This window comes from Schistocerca cancellata, chromosome 2 (assembly GCF_023864275.1).
Source record: "Schistocerca cancellata isolate TAMUIC-IGC-003103 chromosome 2, iqSchCanc2.1, whole genome shotgun sequence".
Taxonomy (NCBI): Eukaryota; Metazoa; Arthropoda; class Insecta; order Orthoptera; family Acrididae; genus Schistocerca; species Schistocerca cancellata.
In genome coordinates, this window is record NC_064627.1 from 744,223,430 (window position 1) to 744,245,102 (window position 21,673).

A 21,673-nucleotide genomic window follows, 5' to 3' on the forward strand; every position below is an offset into this window, starting at 1 on the left:
TACTCTCTGCTATGCACTTCACTGTGGTTCGCAGACTACGTATGGTGTAGATGCGGACTACATACATCTCCGAAGGCAAGGAATTTTTCCTTGGAACTGCTTTCAGCCATCCACAGTACTTGTCAGTATGTTTTGGGAACAGAAACGCCGTGATGAAGGTTTTATCACCGCTGGAATGATAACGGGTTGAACATTGGGAAACAAAACACTTGTCTTGCATTTGAAAAACATCACGCAGTTAATAGTATTACACGTTTCCTGTATATAACACACTCCTCTTTACTAACATGTTACATTTTACTGGTACAGTTTGCTAGAACTGCATCAGTTTACTAAGCCGCCTTCTCACACTGTGTTCTCGTCATTAAAGAATGTAGATTAGGTAATGAGCACGTTGGCACAATCGATGGTGCAACATGTGTTCAATACAACGTAGATATCGATGTGTGGACATTTGTGTCAAAGATGTTAAGTAAATCGATACAGTTGCAATTAGAAAGTAGATGTACCAGCACTGTCAACAAAATTATGTTGTTTATTTGTGTGAATTATGTTGTGTGTGTGTAATGTTTTGCCGTGTGATAACCTGTAAGAGCAGAAATTAGGAGGAGACGCCTCCGTGATGTCGCTTGGATGTAACAAGATTCTCTCGTGAGTATATTTGTTGTCATATTGAACACTTGTTTTTGAAGATTGTATAAAGAGAAGCCGAGAGTCTTCAAAACATCTCTGTGCGACACAAGACTAGTGTTAGCGAGAAATTGCGTCACTAACATTTGATCAGCTTCCTTTGTTGGAAGGTTTCTAGCATGAATAATTTAATGTCAGAATATTACTGCCCTTTAATTAAATATCTTACATGACAACATGTCAGATACTTGTCCGGGTATTATTGGCCTCACCATATTGCATAGAAGAAAGTTAACTAAACAAGGTATGAAAATGCCTAAGAGACTGGCGTCGTCCTAGAGAAAATGTGTCGAAACTTTAAAGCACAGGCCGTGATTTCCTTGATTGTCGGGAAGGCCACATTTCTCGATGTTTTCTCATCATTGCGCGTCTCAGCTAATGAAGATTACCTTACTATTTGCGAATATATTCTACAAAAAAACAAATTGATTCCAACCTTTGGGAAAATACTATGTTGGTTACTGAAAACGTCAGGCTTTTCATTATTTTGTAAGCTAATAACTATTTTTACCGTAGGATAGTCGTGTCATACAGCGAAGTAAAAACAATATAATTTGAAGTTCAACTAAGGTGAAGTAAGATTGTAGGAATAGTAGTGCTTTTGTGCATAGGGCAGTCTTTATTTATATGAAGTAAAGACCATGTGAAATATATGAAGGCTTCTGTTTGTAATGGTCATTTTGCATACGTTTCCTGTTCTCCATAGATAAAAAATTCTTATTCCAAATTAACTTTCTTAGTGAAATGACTGTTATTATCAAAATGACTTCTGAAATTCTTTATTAACTGTTGGCCAATATGTACGTAACATATAAGTTGTAGACGAGTTTTGCTGTATGGATGGAAAAATAACTGACACTTGCTAAAGTAGAGATTATGTAAAATGCACACTGGCAGTAGCCAGAAAAGCATTTCTGAAAAAAAATTGTTAATATCTTAATAAATTTATGTGTAACAAGGAAGCCTATTTTGAAAGAAATTTTTGGAGTATAACTTATATTATATTACGTTAGTTGCATTCCATGGAGAGTGTTTTTTGGCATTTGGAAAGGTGTCACAGATGTACATTTAATTTGAGTACAAAACAGTGACATTACAAGTTCTAACGTCTCAGTCCACAGAACTTCATACCCAACAGAAACCACGCACCCTCACACTTTTACCTTCTGTCGAAGATCCACAAACCCAGTCACCTTGGCTGTCCCATAGTTTCTGGCTTCGAAATACCCACCAAGCCTATCTCTGACTTACTTGATCAACACCTGCAACCTATAATCCAAAGACTTCCTTCTATATTAAAGACACCAACCATTTCCTAGAGTCTGAAATCTTTGACCATCGCACAGCTTTCTTGTCACCATTGATGTCATCTCCTCCTATAGCATCATCTCCCATGTACATGGTCTATCTGCTGCTGAACATTACCTCGACCTTTGATGTCCTTCCTGCTTACCTTAATCAGCTCTATACTTACCAACAACTACCGGTACTTTACCTCTGAGAGGCAGACGTACAAATAGATCAGGGGCATGGCTATGAAAATTAAGATGACTCCTTCCTGTATGAACCTTTTCATGGTTCACTTGGAAGAGGTTTTCCTGGGTTCCATAATCTCTTGGTCTGTGGTTTTGTTTAGTTACATTCATGACTTCTTTGTCATGTAGTCTCATGGCTGACCTGTTAAAATTTTTAGAATATCTAAATACATTCTTCCAATTAATTGTCACATGATTCTATTCGAAATCCCATGCCACTTTTGTCTGATGTTAACCTCATCCTCACTGAGAGTCAGCTGAAAACTTCTGTTCACATTGAACCTGCTAACAAACAACAGTACTTAAATTCTGACAGTTGTCATTCTTTCCATGTCAAATATTCCCTTCCATACAGTCCTGGCATTTGAGGCAACATATATTTTCAGCTGCAGTCCCTTTACAGCAACACACACCATTCTCACCTCGGCCTTCACTGGGTGTAATTAGGCCCATCCTATCAGCCTAGTTCAGAAGCAGATTTCCTGGCTATCACATCCGATCCTAGTACTGCTGATGCATCCAAAGAAACACCTTAGGAGTACCCTCTTATCAGTCAATATTATCTTAGTCTTGAATGTATTAAACAGTACTTCAACAAGACTATTCCTTCTTAAAATTGTGCCCAGAAATGAGGCCCATTCCATCCGACATTTTGCCCACCACCGCACTTGGAACAGCTTTTCAGTGTTGCCCTACCCCATCTACCTCCACAAATTCTGGTCAGACACTATGCTCCTTCTACACCTATTTTTGTATCCTATAGCTCCAACTCCTGTGATCATCACCATTGTAAGACTTGCCCTATGCCCCTCCTACCACTACATATACCAGACTTGCAACTGGCAAAATGTATACATACTATCAAAGGGAGTGCCACCTGTGAAATGACATGTCATGTGCCAGCTGTTATGTACACGTCAATTGGTCTTTTACATTTGTATGACTACCACCAAGTTATTGGCTAGAGAGTGTACACTGGCATCACACAATATTCTGTTGAGAGTTGTGACCTTGATGCCTGTTTTACCCCACATATCATTTGTATTCTTCCTTCAGACTCCAGGTTCTCAGAACTCTGCAGGTGGATACATGCATTACAACACGTCCTTGGTTCTCGCCACCAACCTGGCCTTAATTTACATTAATTTCTTCAGTCTCACTGTTTCTCCTCAGTAACTACTCCTTTCTTCACTCCCTTTTAGTTTTCTGTATCTTTTATTTTATGAACTGTCTGTTTTTCTCTGTCCCTCGTGTCACCTGTCTACAGCATATAATGCACTTAGCTTTCCACTTTATTGACTCTTGCATGAGGTTTTATGAGTAATCTCTGTCTTGCTTATTACCCTATCTTTATGCTCTCAGGTTTTCAAATCTCATCCACATGCAAACCCCAACAATCAGCCTTTCCTTCTCATCCCATCCAATAAGTCTCCCCTGCTCTTGGGGTTCTGGGTGACTTCCAAACTTTTCCCATTTCCTAACCCTCGTCAGTCCTTTTCCGTCATCCGTCTTACTTTCCCTTCGCCTGCCACGACCTGCTGAGTAGATTTTTTTAATGTATCCAGTTATATTTAGGAATAAACAAGATGACCCACTAAAAGGCAGAACCGCTGTATTGTTGATCGGTACACAAGCGAAAGGTACAGAGCGTGCTTTTCCTACAAGTTTCAAGAAGGAAGTGCATTCTGAAAGCAGGCCAGCCTCTGTACCTTTCGTTTGTGTACCGATAGAAGATGTAGCACTTATACCTTTTGGTGAGTCGTCTCCTTTGTTCCTAAATAATTCATAATTATCAACCTGTACTTTCCATGCAACTATATTGTTGTTGTTGTTGTTGTGGTCTTCAGTCCTGAGTCTCGTTTGATGCAGCTCTCCATGCTACTCTATCCTGTGCAAGTTTCTTCATCTCCCAGTACCTACTGCAAACTACATCCTTCTGAATCTGTTTAGTATATTCATCTCTTGGTCTCCCTCTACGATTTTTACCCTCCATGCTGCCCTCCAATACTAAATTGGTGATCCCTTGATGCCTTAGAACATGTCCTACCAACCGATCCCTTCTTCTATTCAGCATCACCTGACTTAATTCGACTACATTCCATTATCCTCATTTGGCTTTTGTTGATGTTCATCTTATATCCTCCTTTCAAGACACTGTCCATTCCATTCAACTGCTCTTCCAAGCCCTTTGCTGTCTCTGACAGAATTACAATGTCATTGGTGAACCTCAAAGTTTTTATTTCTTCTCCATGGATTTTAATTCCTACTCCGAATTTTTCTTTCATTTCCTTTACTGCTTGCTTAATATACAGATTAAATAACATTGAGGATAGACTACAACCCTGTCTCACTCTCTTTCCAACCACTGTTTCCCTTCCAAGTCCCTCGACTCTTATAACTGCCATCTGGTTCCTGTACACATTGTAAATAGCCTTTCACTCCCTGTATTTTATCCCTGCCACCTTCAGAATTTGAAAGAGAGTATTCCAGTCAACATTGTCAAAAGCTTTCTCTAAGTCTACAAATGCTAGAAACATAGGTTTTCCTTTCCTTAATCTGTCTTCTAAGATAAGTTGTAGGGTCAGTATTGCCTCACGTGTTCCAATATTACTACGGAATCCAAACTGATCTTCCCTGAGGTCAACTTCTACCAGTTTTTTCATTCGTCTGTAAAGAATTCGCATTAGTATTTTGAAGCCGTGACTTATTAAACTGATAGTTCATTAATTTTCACATCTGCCAACACCTACTTTCTTTGGGATTGGAATTATTATATTCTTCTTGAAGTCTGTGGGTATTTCGCCTGTCTCATACATCTTGCTTACCAGATAACAGAGTTTTGTCGGGACTGGTTCTTCCAAGACTGTCAGTAGTTCTAATGGAATGTTATCTACTCCCGGGGCCTTGTTTCAACTCCGGTCTTTCAGTGCTCTGTCAACTATATTATTTAATAAAAATATAATTATTTTCATTGAAGTATCCCTGTAACTTGAATTTTCCCAAAAAAGGATTACACAAGTCATCTGCAAATGGAAACATGCAGAATAAACTGATTTAAAAAAGCTCTTATTGTAGTAGTAATGAATTCTGCACAGATAGCCAAGCCAAAGTGCTTCATTAATTCTACTCAGTGAGCTTTTCAGTTGAGATTGTGATCTGCCTATAACCTGACAAACTCAACACGTTCTACTTCTTGTATTTCTTTGTCTGAGAAATTTATTTTGATAGCTTCTGGAGTTCTATGAAAAATACTGAACTGCATGTACTGAATCTTGTCAAAATTTAATGATAATCCATTTGTCTTGTACCTTTTAAGAATTTTGTTTGCCATTTCATCTGTTTCTGTATGTATGCTTGGTCTGATGTCAATACCCGTGTCATCTGCTAAAGGAACTAATTCTGCTTATTGTATACTTGACAGAAGATTGTTTATGTGTATTAGGAACAATAGAAGACCTGAGATTAAGCCTTGGGAACCCCATACGTGATCTCTCCCCAGTTGAATTATGCCCATGAACTAGGCCTATATTGGTTGAATTATTAGATACAAATTTCTGCATTCTTTTGGTTAGATATGACTTTATCTACTGGTTGTCTATATCAACAATCCCATAAAACTTCAATTTTTCTAGATTACTATGATTCACAAAGTCAAATTCCTTAGATAGGTGATAGAAAGTACCAACTGACACAGTTTTATTATTTGATGCTTGTAAAATCTAGTGAGTGAACATGTAAATGGTATTGTCAGTAGAGCAACCCTTCTGAAACCTGATTTGTTGTTTGTTGAAGATAATGTTGTTCATAGGGTAAGATACTATTCTAGAATACACCGCCTTCTCAAAAATTTTGGAAATTTGTATCAGCACTAAAACAGGTTGGAAGTTATTGACATCTCTCTTATCACCTTCCTGAAAGATGAGTTTAATAACAGCATATTTCTGTCTCTCTGGAAAAATGCCTTAAGTTAGTAATGCATTACGTATTTTGGATAAGACTGGGTGTATTATATGGGAACAAATCTTTGGTATTTTATTGAAAACACCATCAAAACCAGCTGAGGTTGTATTTTTGAGAGAATGTATAATTTTTTTAATTTCAGAGAGAAGTTGGTGATACTGTGATTTACACAGTTAAGATAGATGACAGAAAGTACAAACTAACTCTGTTTTATTATTTGATGCTTGTAAAATCTAGTGAGTGACCTTATAAATGCATGACACATTCATATGATTGAATTTAATGAGAATTATGTTTTCAACATACTGTTGTGATTTTTCTGTTATTTGCTACCTGTGACTCATCATCAGCTCTTCCATTCAGTTCAGTAGTGATGTTATGTTGTTCTGTGGCTGATCATTTCATTACATTCCATATAGCTTGAAGTCTGTTGTCAAAACTACTGATTTCCGACATTATGTGCATTTTCCTTAAATTTTTGATAACCTTTTGTAGTAATTTTGAGTAGTTTTTGTAGTGTGCAACTACTGCAGGATCTCTACTTGTTCTTGCCAAAATATACATTTCCCATTTCCTTTCACTAGGTACTTTAATCGCTCTGGTTATCCATAGCTTTTTATATGGCTGTTTAGTGTCCTTTGTAATTAGCTTATTGAGAAAGCTATTTTCAAATAATGGTATGAATTTATCATGGAATAGATTACGTTAGTGTTTGGTTCATTATAAATTTCATCCCAGGTAATCTACTGTAAACCATTCTTAAAGACATTTGTCTTGCAGTCATTAATTTCTCTTACTGATTTCCACTGAGGAATATCCACACTTTTCTAATTGTGCATCATGATCAGAGAGAGCATTTGTTACTGGGTAAACAGTTATTTCCTTGACAAGTTTGTTTGCATGGCCATCCTCTGCAGCAAGTGCAGGAATATTTGTTTTGTAAATAAAAACTGCCTTTTCTTGCTGCACCATGTTTTATTTCTCCCAGATGTGTCTCGCATTTTTTTTACTTTAAGGTGTCTTCAATGGGATGTGGAATAATGCAGTTTCATTTTGATATGTGTTATTTGTAGATTATGAAACAGTTCACATCCTGTTTTTTTTTTTTAATGTAAATAAGTGATTACTTACAGTTCTTCGTGGTTTTGGTTGGCATAAGTGTTTCCTCTCATCTGGTCACATGTTGGAGGTTGCATACAAGTTTATTTATGAAACATGAGCATATTTTTCTGTTTCAAACTATTTTCTCCACAGTTTTAATATTGTTTGCCCTTGTTGTAGTGGCACACTATTACTCTACTTTCTTGCTTTGATTTTAGCTGAAGAAAACATTATCAGTTAGAATTGTACAGCCTTTATCTACCCATATTGGAAAGTTAATTACTGAAATCAAACTGTAGGATCCAAATAATCCTTCCAGATCATTTTTCCTGTCAGAAACACGTAGAAAATCTACAGCTGAGGTCACCACAGACTATTAACTGCTTGCTGCTGTCTGACAGATAGCACAATACGGAATCCATATTCCTCATAAACAGTCCACCATTTGATAATTCAATTGGGAGCACACCACAGAACTACTGGAGTCCCTAAAGGAATCTCTGTTTGCAGTATGAATGTTGTCAGACATAGGGGATATAAAAATAAAGAAAATTGGTGTACTATGCTTACTTTCATTCTGTAATGTCATATGGGGTTACTTTGGGGGTAATTCATCAAGCCAAGCAGAAATTTTTCAGGTTCAAAAATGTGTAATAATAATTATCTGTGGTGTGAACACAAGAACATCATGTAGAGGCCTATGTAGGGAATTAGGGATATTAACTAATGCGTCCCAGTATATTTATTCCTTAATTAAATTTATCAAATGTTCAAATGTGTGCGAATTCCTAAGGAACCAAACTGCTGAGGTCATTGGTCCATAGACTTACACACTACTTAAACTAGCTTAGTCTAACTTATGCTAAAAACAACACACACACCCATGCTCGAGGGAGGACTCGAACCTCTGGCGGGAGGGGCCACACAATTAGTGACATGGTGCCTCTAACTGCGTGGTCACTCCGCACAGCTTAAATTTATCATTAAGATATATATCGCTTTTTCGAAACAGTACTCAGTTTGTGAAATCAATAGGCCCTATTGGAAATAGTCCAAAAAGATGTCCATTTTTCAGGCACACACATTTTCAGTAACTTGCTAGGAGCTGTAAAATGTTTGTTGATGTTGTGGTCTTCAGTCCAGAGACTGGTTTGCACAGGCCTCTTCATCTCCGAGTAACTGCTGCAACCAACATCCTTCTGAATCTGCTCAATGTATTCATCTCTTAATCTCCCTCTATGATTTTTACCCCCCACACTTCCCTCCAGTACTAAACTGGTGATCCCGTGAGGTCTCAGGAGATGTCCTAACAACCAATCCCTTCTTCTAATCAGGTTGTGCACACAAATTCCTCTTCTCTCCAATTCTGTACAGTACCTCCTCATTAGTTACGTGATCTACCCATCTAATCTTCAGCACTCTTCTGTAGCATCACATTTCAAAAGCTTCTATTCTCTTCTTGTCTAAATTGTTTATCGTCCATGTTTCTCTTCCATACATGGTTACACTTCACACACTTTCATAAAAGACTTCCTGACACTTAAATCTATATTTGTTGTTAACAAATTTCTCTTCTTCAGAAACGCTTTTGTTGCCATTGCCAGTCTACATTTTGTATCCTCTCTACTTCGACCATCGTCAGTTATTTTGCTGCCCAAATAGAATAACTTTTCTACTACTTTAAGTGTCTCATTTGTTAATCTGATTCCCTCAGCAATTTGGATTAATTTGATTACATCCCATTATCCTCATTTTGCTTTTGTTGCTGTACATATATATCCTTCTTTCAAGACACTGTCTATTCCATTCAGTGGGTCAATGGAAGCGTCCGATTCCACCCGTCTGCTTTGACCCATGACGTAAGGGTGTTGTGTGTGACGTCATTATGGCACGGAGTTTATGAGTTGGTTGTGTTTGTAGATGTTGTCTTGTTGTGTTTGTGGATGGTGACTAATTGTTTTATTGGGTCTATTTTTCTCGAGTTGTAATGTTCTGTGTATTTATTGTGTATTGAATGTGTTTTAATTCACATAGGGATATTTGGCTTATGAATTTTTGAGGTGTTGTGGTTTTGTTTTTCGTAGTTGTAGGTGTTGTTTTATTTCGTAGCAATAGTTGTGGTTGACCTATAAAAGTCAAGGGAATTGACCGATTCCAATTTTTGTAGTTTTATATGTAGGTATTGGTGATTTGGTATCGTCAGATATGGTCATTTGAAATGTCTGATTCCAAATTCCTTAGTTTTTGCTGTAGCGTTGGTGTTTTGGTATCATTAGCTGTGGTTGACCTATATAGGTCAAGGGAAGTGTCTGATTCCTATAGATTTTGTAATTATTTTTTTGTTCACCATTTTATGTGTTTTGGGATCGTGGTGTGTTTTTTTATTGTTATATTTGGCTTGTCCCCTCCCAAAAACCCCTCATTTCGCATGGTCGTACCATTAGTTTGATTGTATTTGAGGAGGAACGTGTTATTGTCTTATTTATACATATTTTCATGTTTGTTGCTGTGTGTATGTAGTGACATCATAGGCGCCGTATTGGAGACACTTAGAATAGCCATTTCCACCATATTGATGAAATCATGGGTCAAAGCAGATGGGTGGAACCAGACACTTCTGTGATCCCCGTTCAACTGTTCTTCCAAGTCCTTTACTGTCTCTGACAGAATTACAAATCTCAAAGTCTTTTTTTTTCTCCCTGGACTTTAATTCTAATCCAAATTTTTCATTCGTTTCCTTCACTGCTTGCTCAATATGCAGATTGAATAATGTTGGAGATAGGCTACAAATCTGTCTCACTCCCTTCGCAACCACTGCTTCCCTTTCGTGCCCCTTGACTCTTATAACTACCATCTGGTTTCTGTTCAGATAGTAAGTAGCCTTTCGCTCCCCGTATTTTACTTCTGCCACCTTCAGAATTTGAAAGAGATTATTCCAGTCAACATTGTCACAAGCTTTCTCTAAGTGTACAAATGCTATAAATGAAGGTGTGTCATTCCTTAACCTAACTTCTATCAGAAGTTATAGAGGCAGTATTGCCTCATGTGTTCCTACATATCTCCAGAATCCAAACTGATCTTCCCCATGGTTGGCTTCTTCCAGTTTTTCCATTTTTCTGCAAAGAATTCGCTTTAGCATTTTGCAACCGTGACTAATAAAGTGATGGTTTGGTAATAGTCACACCTGGCATCACCTGCTTTCTTTGGGATTGGAATTATTATATTCTTCTTGAGGGTATTCAGCCTGTCTCATACATCTTGCTGACCAGGTGGAAGAGTTTTTCAATGGCTGGTTCTCCCAAGGCTGTCAGTTGTTCTCACAGACTGTTGTCTATTCCCGGGGCCTTGTTTAGACTTAGGTCTTTCAGTGCTGTATCAAATTCTTCATGCAGTACCATATCTCCCATCTCATTTTCATCTATGTCTTCTTCCATTTCCACAGTATTGCCCTCAAGTACATCTCCCTTCATAGACCCTCTATATACTCCCTCCACGTTTCTGCTTTCCCTTCTTCACTTAGGACTGGCTCTCCATCTCAGCTCTTGATATTCAGACTGGTGGTTATCTTTTCTCCAAATGTCTTTTTAATTTTCCTGTGGGCGGAACCTATCTTACCCCTAGTGTTGTATGCTTCTACATCCTTATGTTTGTCCTCTAGCTTCTTTGGCTTAGCCATTTTGTACTTCCTATTGATGTCATTTTTTAGACGTTTGTATTCCCTTTCACCTGCGTTGTTTACTTCTTTTTTTGTATTTTCGTCTTTCATCAATTAAATTCGGTATCTCTTGTGTTACCCATGGATTTCTGCTACCCTTCATCTTTTTACCTACTAGATCTTTTGCTGCCTGCACTGTTTCATCTCTCAAAGCTACCCATTCTTCTTCTACAGTATTCATTTCCTCTGTTCTTGTCAATCATTCCCTAATGCTCCCTGTGAAACTCTCGACAACTTCTGGTTCTTTCAGTTTATCTAGGTTCCATCTATGTAAATTCTTGCCTTGTTGCATTTCTTCTCTTTTAATCTACAATTCATAACCAAGAAATTGTGGCCAGAGTCCACATCTGCCCCTGGAAATGTCTTACAGTTTAAAAACTGGTTCTGAAATCTCTGTCTTACCATGATAAAATCGGTGTGAAACTTTTCGGTATCTCCAAGCCCCTTTCACGTATACAGCCTTTGTTCATGATACTTGAACTAAGTGTTAGCTGTATTTAAATTATGCACCTCTGTGCAGAATTCTACCAGGTGGCATCCTTTTTAATTCCTTTCCACCAGTCCGTATTCACCCACTACTTTTCCTTCTCTTCCTCTTCCTAGTATTAGTTTCCAGTCCCCCATCACTATATAAAATTTTCATCTCCTTTAACTCTCTGAATAATTTCTTGTATCTCATCATATATTTTTTCAGTCTCTTCATCGTCTGCAGAGCTAAGTTGGCATATAAACTTACTACTATGGTGGGTGTGGGTTTCGTGACTATCTTGGCTGCGATAATGCATTCACTATGCTGTTCATAATAGCGTATCCACATTCCTATTTTTTTTAATTCATTATAAAAACCTTCTCCTGCATTACACAGTCTATTTGATTTTGTTTTTATACACCTGTATTCACCTGACTAGAAGTTCTGTTCCCCCTGCCACTGTACTTCACTAATTCCCACAATATATAACCTTAATCCATCCAATTCCCTTTTTAAATTTTCTAACCTTCCTGCCCAACTAAAGGATCTGACATTCCATGCTCCAATCTGTAGAATGCCACTTTTGCTTCACCTGATAACGATGTCCTTCTAATTAGTCCCCACCCAAAGATCCGAATGGGGGGACTATTTTACCTCTGGAGTATTTTACTAAAGAGGATGCCCTCCTCATTTAACCGTACGGTGGGCATGCCCTCAGGAAAAATTACAACTATGGTTTCCCCTTGCTTTCAGCTGTTCGCAATAACAGCACAGCTAGACCATTTTGGTTGGTGTTACAAGGCCATTTCAGCCAAACATCCAGACTGTTACCCCTGCAACTACTGAAATGTCTGCTGCCCCTTTTTGGGAATCACATGTTTGTCTGGCCTCTCAACAGATACCTCTCTGTTGAGGCTGCAACAACGATGCGGCTACCTGTATCGCTGGGGTACGCAAGCCTCTTCACCAATGGCAAGGTCGTGGTTCATGGGCTGGAATAAAAAGTTTAACCAATAAGCTCCGTTTAAGAGGAGCATAAAGGATTTATTAGTGTGTGTGTGTGTGTGTGTGTGTGTGTGTGTGTGTGTGTGTGTGTGCGTGTGGGTGTTTTGCTAATAAAATCAAATGATACTATTGTTACTACAATCTGACTTCTGTACAAATTCAGTCCAAACTAACTTATAGTTGTCAGCTTTATGGCTCCTCACAATCTACTACTCTGAAACTACTTTACCTTATTCATCATTATTGGATGTGTCTGGCTATCGATGCATTTCGCACTAGTCCCATCGACAGTCTCCTTGCAGAAGCAGGGATTCCCTCCCCTACAAATACATGGAACCATCTCCTGGCTTCTTACACGATTTCCATGCGACACCTCCATGACCATCCCGTTTACCCCATCCTCTTTGCAAATGAGGGACATCTCCCTCCTGATACCCGACCTCGTGTGGGATTTCTGTTTGAAATACTTCTCACTTCCCTCTGTCGAGATCTCCTCTCCACTAATTGGAATGTGCATCGTATATATCCTCCTCCCCCCCCCCCCCTTTCCAACCACCTTGGATGGTGCCTTGGCTATGGATTAAGGCTGACCTATTCCAGGGCTGTAAGGTCTCTGTCACTCCTATGATATTCTGGCATCTTGTACGTTCTTTTCTTGAAGAGTTTCCAGGTGCTGTGATCTTCTGCACTCATGGTTCTAAAACAATAGATAAGGCAGAATACATTTTAACCCCTCCTACTGGCATGGAACACCATTTACTGCCAGGATAATGTAGTGTGTTCACATCAGAGGTGCTAGCCATTAACAGGGTCCTCCATTTTGTTTTTCAGGACTCCCTCCACAGTGTTTTAATATTAACTGACTCAATGAGTAGCTTGGAGGCCATAGAACGATGCTATTCTCATCATCCTTTGGTCTCTGCTATCCATGACCTTCTCTCTGCCCTTCACTGTGCCGCCTGTCCTATTGTCTTCCTCTGGGTCCCACATCATGTGGGCATCCCAGGGAATGAACTGGCAGACCGTTTGACTAGAGAGGCATATACTTATCCCCCAGGTGCAGATGCGGATACACATCAAATCTCCCTTTGCCCAAAATTGGGATGACATCTGGCGCAGCACTGCTGTCAGTAATAAACTCCGCACAATCAAGGAGACTACTGCAGTGTGGCTCTCTTCTGTCCATTCCTCTTGGAAGGAGTCCACTGTCTTATGCCATCTATGTATTGGTCATACTAGGCGCACCCATTGTTTTCTCTTGTGTAATGAGGCCCCCCCACAATGTAGTTGTGTTGACTTCATTGGGAACAGTCTTGCATCTGAACTGAATACTACTACAGGCCTGTGAACAGTTGCCTCACCAGTGCCACAGATCCATAAATATTCACATATTCAATCATGAATATCAGCTAATGTCACATTTCATGCACACACAAAAAAAGCAGGTACACTGCTCGAATCACGTATGGGGGACTGTTGATATTTATAAACATGCGCCAAAACATGCTCACAACTAAAAACCACATGCAAGTGACGTACAGCTTATTTCATGTTTCCAACCTGTGGAGCAAAAGTTGTGTGCATGTGTAAAAAATAGCAGGCACACCACATTGTTGTCAGGATTCCTCAAGAAGAAAAGGAGAAGAATGCAAATACTGAGCTAACATTATTAATTCATCATTATTCACATTTTAATTTTTTGTCTTCTTTCTCATTCATCTTACATATTTTTATAGTTCTGTATATAGTATATGATTTGCATTCATGAATTGTTCCACTGTGGTAGTACTTCCTTAGTACCAATTCCGTGCTGCCACATGAAATTTTCATTAGCTCATTGATACTTTATTCGTGGTATTCAAAAAACTGTGCACTCATTTTGTTCTTAAATTTAGTCATGGTTAGATAACATAGTACGCCTTTTGGTTTGTCGTGTTCAGCTCTTTGTTGCTTTCATAAAAACATTATTGTCATTTCAGTTCTAAACTGGGCTATCTTTGTATGAAAACCTTGTGATATTCTCAATAATCCAGCCAGTTTCTCCGTTACTACTGACAGAGTTTTGTTCTACGTGTTATCCTCAGAAAGCATTCCAGAATCTTGGCGCTTTCATAATACTGCCCCAACTATTTGGTCTGGAATTGCATTGCTTTATGAACTTTATGAATTTCTAACTTCATGAACTCTTTGCATTTTTAAAGTGTTATTTCCTTCTGCAACAATTTTTGTTGAGGGCCCGGTAATTCGATATACAAAATCGTGATAATTTACAGTCCAGACTCACAATGTTGTTTGTTGGTACAGCTTATGGAATAACCTGTGTGTTGTCATTTCTTAGTGTTTCTTGGTACAGTTAATTAATCATGCTTTTTTGATGATTTTCATTATTCAGTTTTGCACACAATATTGTGTTGCCTGGGGTATCATCTCTTTTTTGTATTCTGACCCATTGTCTTTTGTGTTCCCAGATCCCAGTAACTGATATGTCCACAGTTATGCTCCCCCCCCCCCCCCCCCCTTTTCTCCCGGAAACTTGGAATCTACATACAAGGTGCGACAATAATGAGACCAATGTGAAAAAAATTGTTGCTTACCGTTTTAGTCAAGTTTAGTGTTGTCTTGTTCAAAGTAGTTCCCTTTTGATTGCACACACCTTTTCCAGTGCTTCTGCCATTGATGGTAACATGTCTGGAACTCATCTTCTGTAATATCCTCCAAGATCCTTGTCAAAGCTTTTTGGACATCTTGTGTTGTTTGAAAATGGTGTCCCTTGACCGCCATTTTGACTCTTGGAAATAGAAAAAAGACGCACAGAGTGATATCTGGTGAATAAGATGGTCATGGTAGTACTGAAATTTGTTTTGAGGTTAAAAATTACTGTACTGACAGAGCAGTATGGGATGGTGCATTATCGTGATGCAGAATCCAATTATCAGGAATGTTGGCATGGACACAAATAACTCTTTTATGAAGTCTTTCTAAAATTTATTTGTAGTAATATTGGTTATCTGTTTGTCCAGGAGGCACCCACTCTTTATGAATAATTCCCTTGGAATCAAAGAGGTTAAAAATTACTGTACTGACAAGAGCAGTATGGGATGGTGCATTATTGTGATGCAGAATCCAATTATCAGGAATGTTGGCATGGACACAAAGAACTCTTTTACGAAGTCTTTCTAAAATTTATTTGTAGTAATATTGGTTAACTGTTTGTCCAGGAGGCACCCACTCTTTATGAACAATTCCCTTGGAATCAAAGAAGCACACAAGCATGCATGGTCGTCCACTGCGGTCTTCATTTTCAACATTTGTTCTGCCCTCACTAAACATTTTATGCCAATGAAAAACTTGGGCTCTTTACATAACCTCCTCTCCAAAGGCCTTCTGAAGCTTACTGTAAGTTGTTGTCGCATTTTCACCCAATTTAACGCAAAAAGAAATGGCACACCATTGCGCAATATTATGCGGTTCCATTTCCAGGACGAGAGACACAAACACATGTTAACTTATTACAGCACAACTCATGACTGAGCAGTTGCGTCAATGTGCCGCTTGGACTAGAAGCAGCTTATAGACCAAGGTCAAAGATATTGTGCCTATGCAAGCCTGCACTGTTGCCACATCTTGCAAAGAAAATCAGTCTCATTACTTTATTGTCGCACCTCGTATCATGACAATGGTCTTGCCATTTCTCATTTTACGATTATTTATAGCCACTGTTCAACAACAGGTGATTAACTGATTTGCATTGCTTTCGTTTGTGTGTGTGTGTGTGTGTGTGTGTGTGTGTGTGTGTGTGTGTTGTTGATGTTGCTTGTCCTTGGCTGTTCCAGTAATCTATCCCATGTAACTAAGTACCCTGCAACCCACTTTACAATATGTGAAAGAGAATACTTTGTAATCCACTGTAACTTCCTGCCTTTCTTGTTCCAGTTGCAAATTGTATGCTTGAAGAATAATTATTCATAAGTTGCCACATGAGTTTGAATCTTTCATGGATCTTTTCATGAGATATAGCTGGAGGAGAGAGTAGTATGTTACTTGACTCCTTCAGGAATTGCATACTTTAGTGTCTGCCACAGGAATTGGATGGGCATCTACATAACACTTTCCCATTTACCAAACAAGATTGTGATGAAGTGCTCTGCTCTTCATTGTATCTTCTCCATTTCCACATCAGTTGTACCTATTAACGGTCGCAGGCTGAGCAGCAATACTCAGGTATCAGTTGAAGTAGGACTTTGTAAGCTATCTCCTTTGTCGGTGAACTGGTATCTGTTGTTCCTATAATTATACTTCAAATAAAATAACTTAATGATTGGCATGTTGCAGAGGCGGAGGAAAGTGTTGCCAGTGTGCAGCCAGTCACACTTGACAAGGCTCTGCCATTGCCTACAAAACAGCCAGTATGGTGAATGTGTGGTGTCAGAGGAAGAATTGTGATTGGCTGGCAGCTGGCACTTACCACTCGATGCACTAAGACATCAATCACAAATTTATTTTAATCAAAGTATAGGGTTATGTGGTCATCCTACTTATGAAATGCCACATCAGAATAGCACTTATTTTTTTAGAAACCTAGGGCCTAGATTATTACATCTTTGTTGGAAAGGACTTTCATTGGCCTTGACTGCTTTGATTGTAGGGGAATCTACTGTTTTTATTTATTTATTTATTTCCCCGTCAATAGATTGTTTGTCCTTCCCTAGGTATCACTGATTTTTGACCTCAAAAAGCTCATGATTTCTCACTCTTCATACCCATTCCTTTAGGACAGCATTTCTGTTAACACTATGAACACACATCCATCCATTCAACCATTCTCCTTTGAATTAATACAGAGGGGGAAATATAACTTTTCTGTGCCTGTCATGAACTTTATAACAAACTGAATAGAGTTACGTAGTCGTAAAGGTATTAGGAATATTTTTTTTAAATTCCATGTGGCCATATAAAAGTATTACGTATTCACAGAAACACATTAGCTCTAACCTAGCATTTATTGGGTGTTGTGAATCTTCTTTTGTATTGTGTTATTCCCTCAAAGACAGTGATAGAAGCAGCAGGTGATAAAATAAGTAATTTGGACTCCCGAAAGCATCTAACAAGGGCACGGCACAGGGTTAATGCTGAGAATTGGAGAATGGACTGAATAGTGATGTAATCCTTTATTCAGGAGATGTTGTACTCAGAAAGTACATGAGATGAATTTGCTGTAATTAAAATGATATTTGTTTTCATAGTTATGACATAGCTGAGCAGATACATTGTTAGACTGGCACACTTGTGGTCTTGGATTAAAAAAAAAAATCCTCCTTCCCCCCCCCCCCCTTTCTTTTCCTCTCTGTCAGTCCAAACACATAGATACAAGAAGGATAGAGAACAGTTTCTAGGGGAACAGATTCTCTGTAGGCTTTACACATGTTCACTTGATCAATGTTTGTGCTCTGTTTACCAAAGGCAGCGAGGGCTGTTATCACTGCCTTGTGTCCACACAGTTCTGGCATTCAGAGCAAGTGCCCACAGTGGAGATAAGTAATAATGATGTAGCACTGCTAGTGGATAAGTTGATTACTGTTATTTGTTAAATGAATGGAGGCTAATAAATTATTGTAAAAATATTTCTTTTTTGTGCAAACATGTAACTGTTTGTCTGCATCAAAACGTGTCTGACCAAGCTCATCTATCTACCAGAGAAGATAACAGTGAAGAAGAGGTGGCATTTGATGATCCATTCAGGAGCATCTTTATGCATTCTTTACATTATGTATTATCAGCATATATCAGGAGTGAACTTGCTTGTAAACTTCCTAATAACAATCCCCAGAGATTATTTAACTTTGATGTTGCTGTGACAGTTAAACAAATAGCCAAGGAATGATCCAACTCGTGGCTATGACCACCTCTTATGCCACGGCTACGAGAACAGTTGTCGCCCCCATCAGTTCCTTGCATTCCTGTTGCCTCTCAGAACCAGAACACTACACCTGTGCCCTTGATGGTGGGGGCACTTCCCTCCCTGTTGCTCCTGCACCACCTTCTTCAGGAGACCATCCATACCCCCCCCCCCCTAACCATTAGGGATATCAGTCCCCACTTCTGAGCTGGAGAAGTGTAAGTCTTCTTCGGCTCCTCTCGCTAGGAGGGGGTCCCTTGGGTCACACCCTTCCCAGGTTTCTGCTAGTGGGAAAGATGACACTCGCCAGTGGCTGAAGAGCCCAAAAGCAGCTGGTCATAGGGCTTCACGCTCATCCTCAGTCCTGGAGACTGAATCAGTGAAGACCAAGGGAATTGTGCTGGCACCTACACCACCAGCTCTGCGTCTGCAGTGGAGATTCTGGCGTCCGCTGAGGACCTAGATCTCTCCAGACCCTCAGACACAATGGATATGGATTACTCAGGCAAAAAGTCGGTGGCAGCAGGTGACCCTGAGGTGTAAAGTGCCTCACTGAATGTTGCATGCCTTCCCAGTCTCATGATGATGACATCCTCCAGTGGAATTGGGGCAGTTTTTTCCACCGCCTGGTTGAGCTATGACAACTGTTAAGCTTTACACCTGCTTTCTTCAGTGGCCTCGGGGAAACTTGGTTCCCGGCAATGCAGACCCCTCCCCTCCATGACTATAAGGGATACTACAGGAATCATAGCGACTATAATCGAGTGTTTGGTGGGGTTTGTGTTTATGTTCTAAACTCAGTCTGTAATGAAACTGTGCCCCTTCAAACCCCTCTTGAAGCGGTGGCTGTCAGAATAAGGATGACGCAGGAAATAACTGTCTGCAAAGTATATCTTCCTGCAGATGGTGCAGTATCCCTGAATGTATTAACTGCTGTGATTGATCAACTCCCTAAACCTTCCCACTTTTGGGAGATTTTAACACCCATAACCCCTTGTGGGGTGGCACTGTGCTTACTGGCCGAGGCAGAGATGTTGAAACTTTACTGTCTCAGTTCGACCTCTGTCTCTTAAATACCGGGGCCACGACACATTTCAGTGTGGCTCATGGTAGTTACTCGGCCATTGATTTATCAATTTGCAGCTCAGGACTTCTCCCATCTAAACACTGGAGAGCACATGACGACCTGTGTGGTAGTGACCGCTTCCCCATCTTCCTGTCACTGCCCGTGTGTCAGGCCCATGGACGCCTACCCAGATGGGCTTTAAACAAGGCAGACTGGGAAACTTTCACCTCTGCTGTCACTGTTGAATCTCCCCCACACGGTAACATCGATGTGATGATTGAGCAGGTGACTTAAACAATCGTTTCTATGGCAGAAAACACTATCCCTTGCTCTTCAGGGTGCCCTCAGCGAAAGGCAGTCCCTTGGTGGTTGACGGAAGTCGTTGAAGCAATTAAGGAGCGTCGGCGAGCTCTACAGCGGCATAAGTAGCACCCTTCCCAGGAGCACTTCATAGCCTTTAAACAGCTCTGTGCCCGTGTTCACCAGCTTGTCAAACGGCAGAAGCAGGAGTGTTGGGAGAGATATGTCTCGACCATTGGGTGTTATATGTCACCTTCCCAAGTTTGGGCAAAGATCAAATGTGTTTTTGGGTACCAGACCCCCAACAGGTGTTCCCATAAATGGCATGTTATCTACCGGCGCAAACGCGATTGCCGAACACTTTGCTGAGCACTATGCTCAAGCCTCTGCATCAGAGAATTACCCCCCCCCCCCCCCTTTTCACACTCTCAGACAGTGGCTGGAAGGGAAAGTCCTCTCGTTCACTACACGCCACAGTGAATCCTATAATGTCCCATTTACAGAGTGGGAGCACATCATTGCCCTTGCACATTGTCCCAACGCAGTTCCTGGGCCAGATCGGATCCACAGTCAGATGATTAAGCATCTCTCATCTGACTACAAGTTACATCTCCTCTTCATCTTCAACCGGATCTGGTGCAATGGCGTCTTTCTATTGCAATGGTGGGAGGGCACCATCATTCCGGTGTTCAAACCCGGTAAAAACCCACTTGATGTGGATAGCTATTGGCCCATCAGCCTCACCAACATTCTTTGTAAGCTGCTGGAACGTATGGTTTGTCGGTGATTGGGTTGGGTTGGGTCCTGTAGTCACGTAGCCTACTGGCTCAATGTCGTGGTGGCTTCCGCCAGGGTTGCTCTACCATTGATAATCTCATGTCCTTAGAGTCTGCCATCTGAACAGCCTTTTCCAGACAGCAACACCTGCTTGCCATCTTTTTTTGGTTTATGAAAAGCGTATGACACTACCTGGTGACATCATATCCTCGCCAAGTTATACGAGTGGGGTCTCTGAGGCCCGCACCCAATTTTTATTCAAAATTTCCTGTCGCTTCATGCTTTCCGTGTCCAAGTTGGCGCCTCCCATAGTTCCCCCCTTATCCATGAGAATGGGGTCCCGCAAGGCTCTGTATTGAGTGCCTCTCTATTTTTAGTAGCCATTAATAGTATAGCAGCAGCTGTAGGGCCGTCCATCTCACCTTCTTTGTATACAGATGACTTTTGCATTTTGTACTGCACCACCAGTACTGGTGTTGCTGAGCGGCACCTACAGGGAGCCATCCACAAGGCGCAGTCATGGGCTCTAGCCCACAGTTTCCAGTTTTCAGCAGCAAAGTTGTGTGTTATGCACTTCTGTCGGCGTCGTACCGTTAATCCAGAACCAGAACTTTGCCTTCATGATGATCCACTCACTGTAGTGGAGACATATCGATTCTTAGGACTGGTTTTCAATGCCCGATTGACTTGGCTTCCTTTCCTTTATCAGAATTATTGGCAGCACCTCTGCTGCGTGAGCAACACCAACAGGGGTGCAGATCGCTTTCGCTGCTGCATCTCTACAGAGCCCTTGTTCAATCCCGCCTTGAGTAAGGGAGCCCGGTTTATGGTTTGGTGGCACCCTCAGCATTGCGTTTACTCAACCCAGTGCACCACTGCGTTGTTCGCCTAGTGACAGGAGCTTTTAGGATGAGTCCGGTGACCAGTGTCCTTGTGTAGGCCGGAGTCCCTCCATTGCAGATTAGGCATGCATAACTGCTGGCCAGTTATGCTGCACACGTTCATAGTTCTCCTGCGCATCTGACTCACCGTCTCCTTTTCTCACCCACAGCGGTTCATCTTTTGCATCGGCAGCCCAGGTCAGAGCTTCCAATTGCAATTTTTGTCCAATCCCTTCTTTCAGAACTGGAGTCCTTGTGTTTACCACCTATACTTGAGG

At 40.4% G+C, this 21,673-nt stretch overlaps 1 protein-coding gene across 1 annotated transcript in view; it reads left to right on the forward strand.

Annotated features, from left to right (window-relative positions):
- The first annotated feature begins 468 nt into the window (after nucleotides 1-468).
- The window catches only part of LOC126162551 (uncharacterized), a 157,022-nt gene continuing 135,817 nt past the window's right edge, over nucleotides 469-21,673 (forward strand). The window contains exon 1 of the mRNA XM_049919133.1: nucleotides 469-651. Coding sequence (XP_049775090.1) covers nucleotides 623-651 — 29 coding nt within the window. The 5' untranslated portion in view covers nucleotides 469-622. The remainder of the gene's footprint in view (nucleotides 652-21,673) is intronic.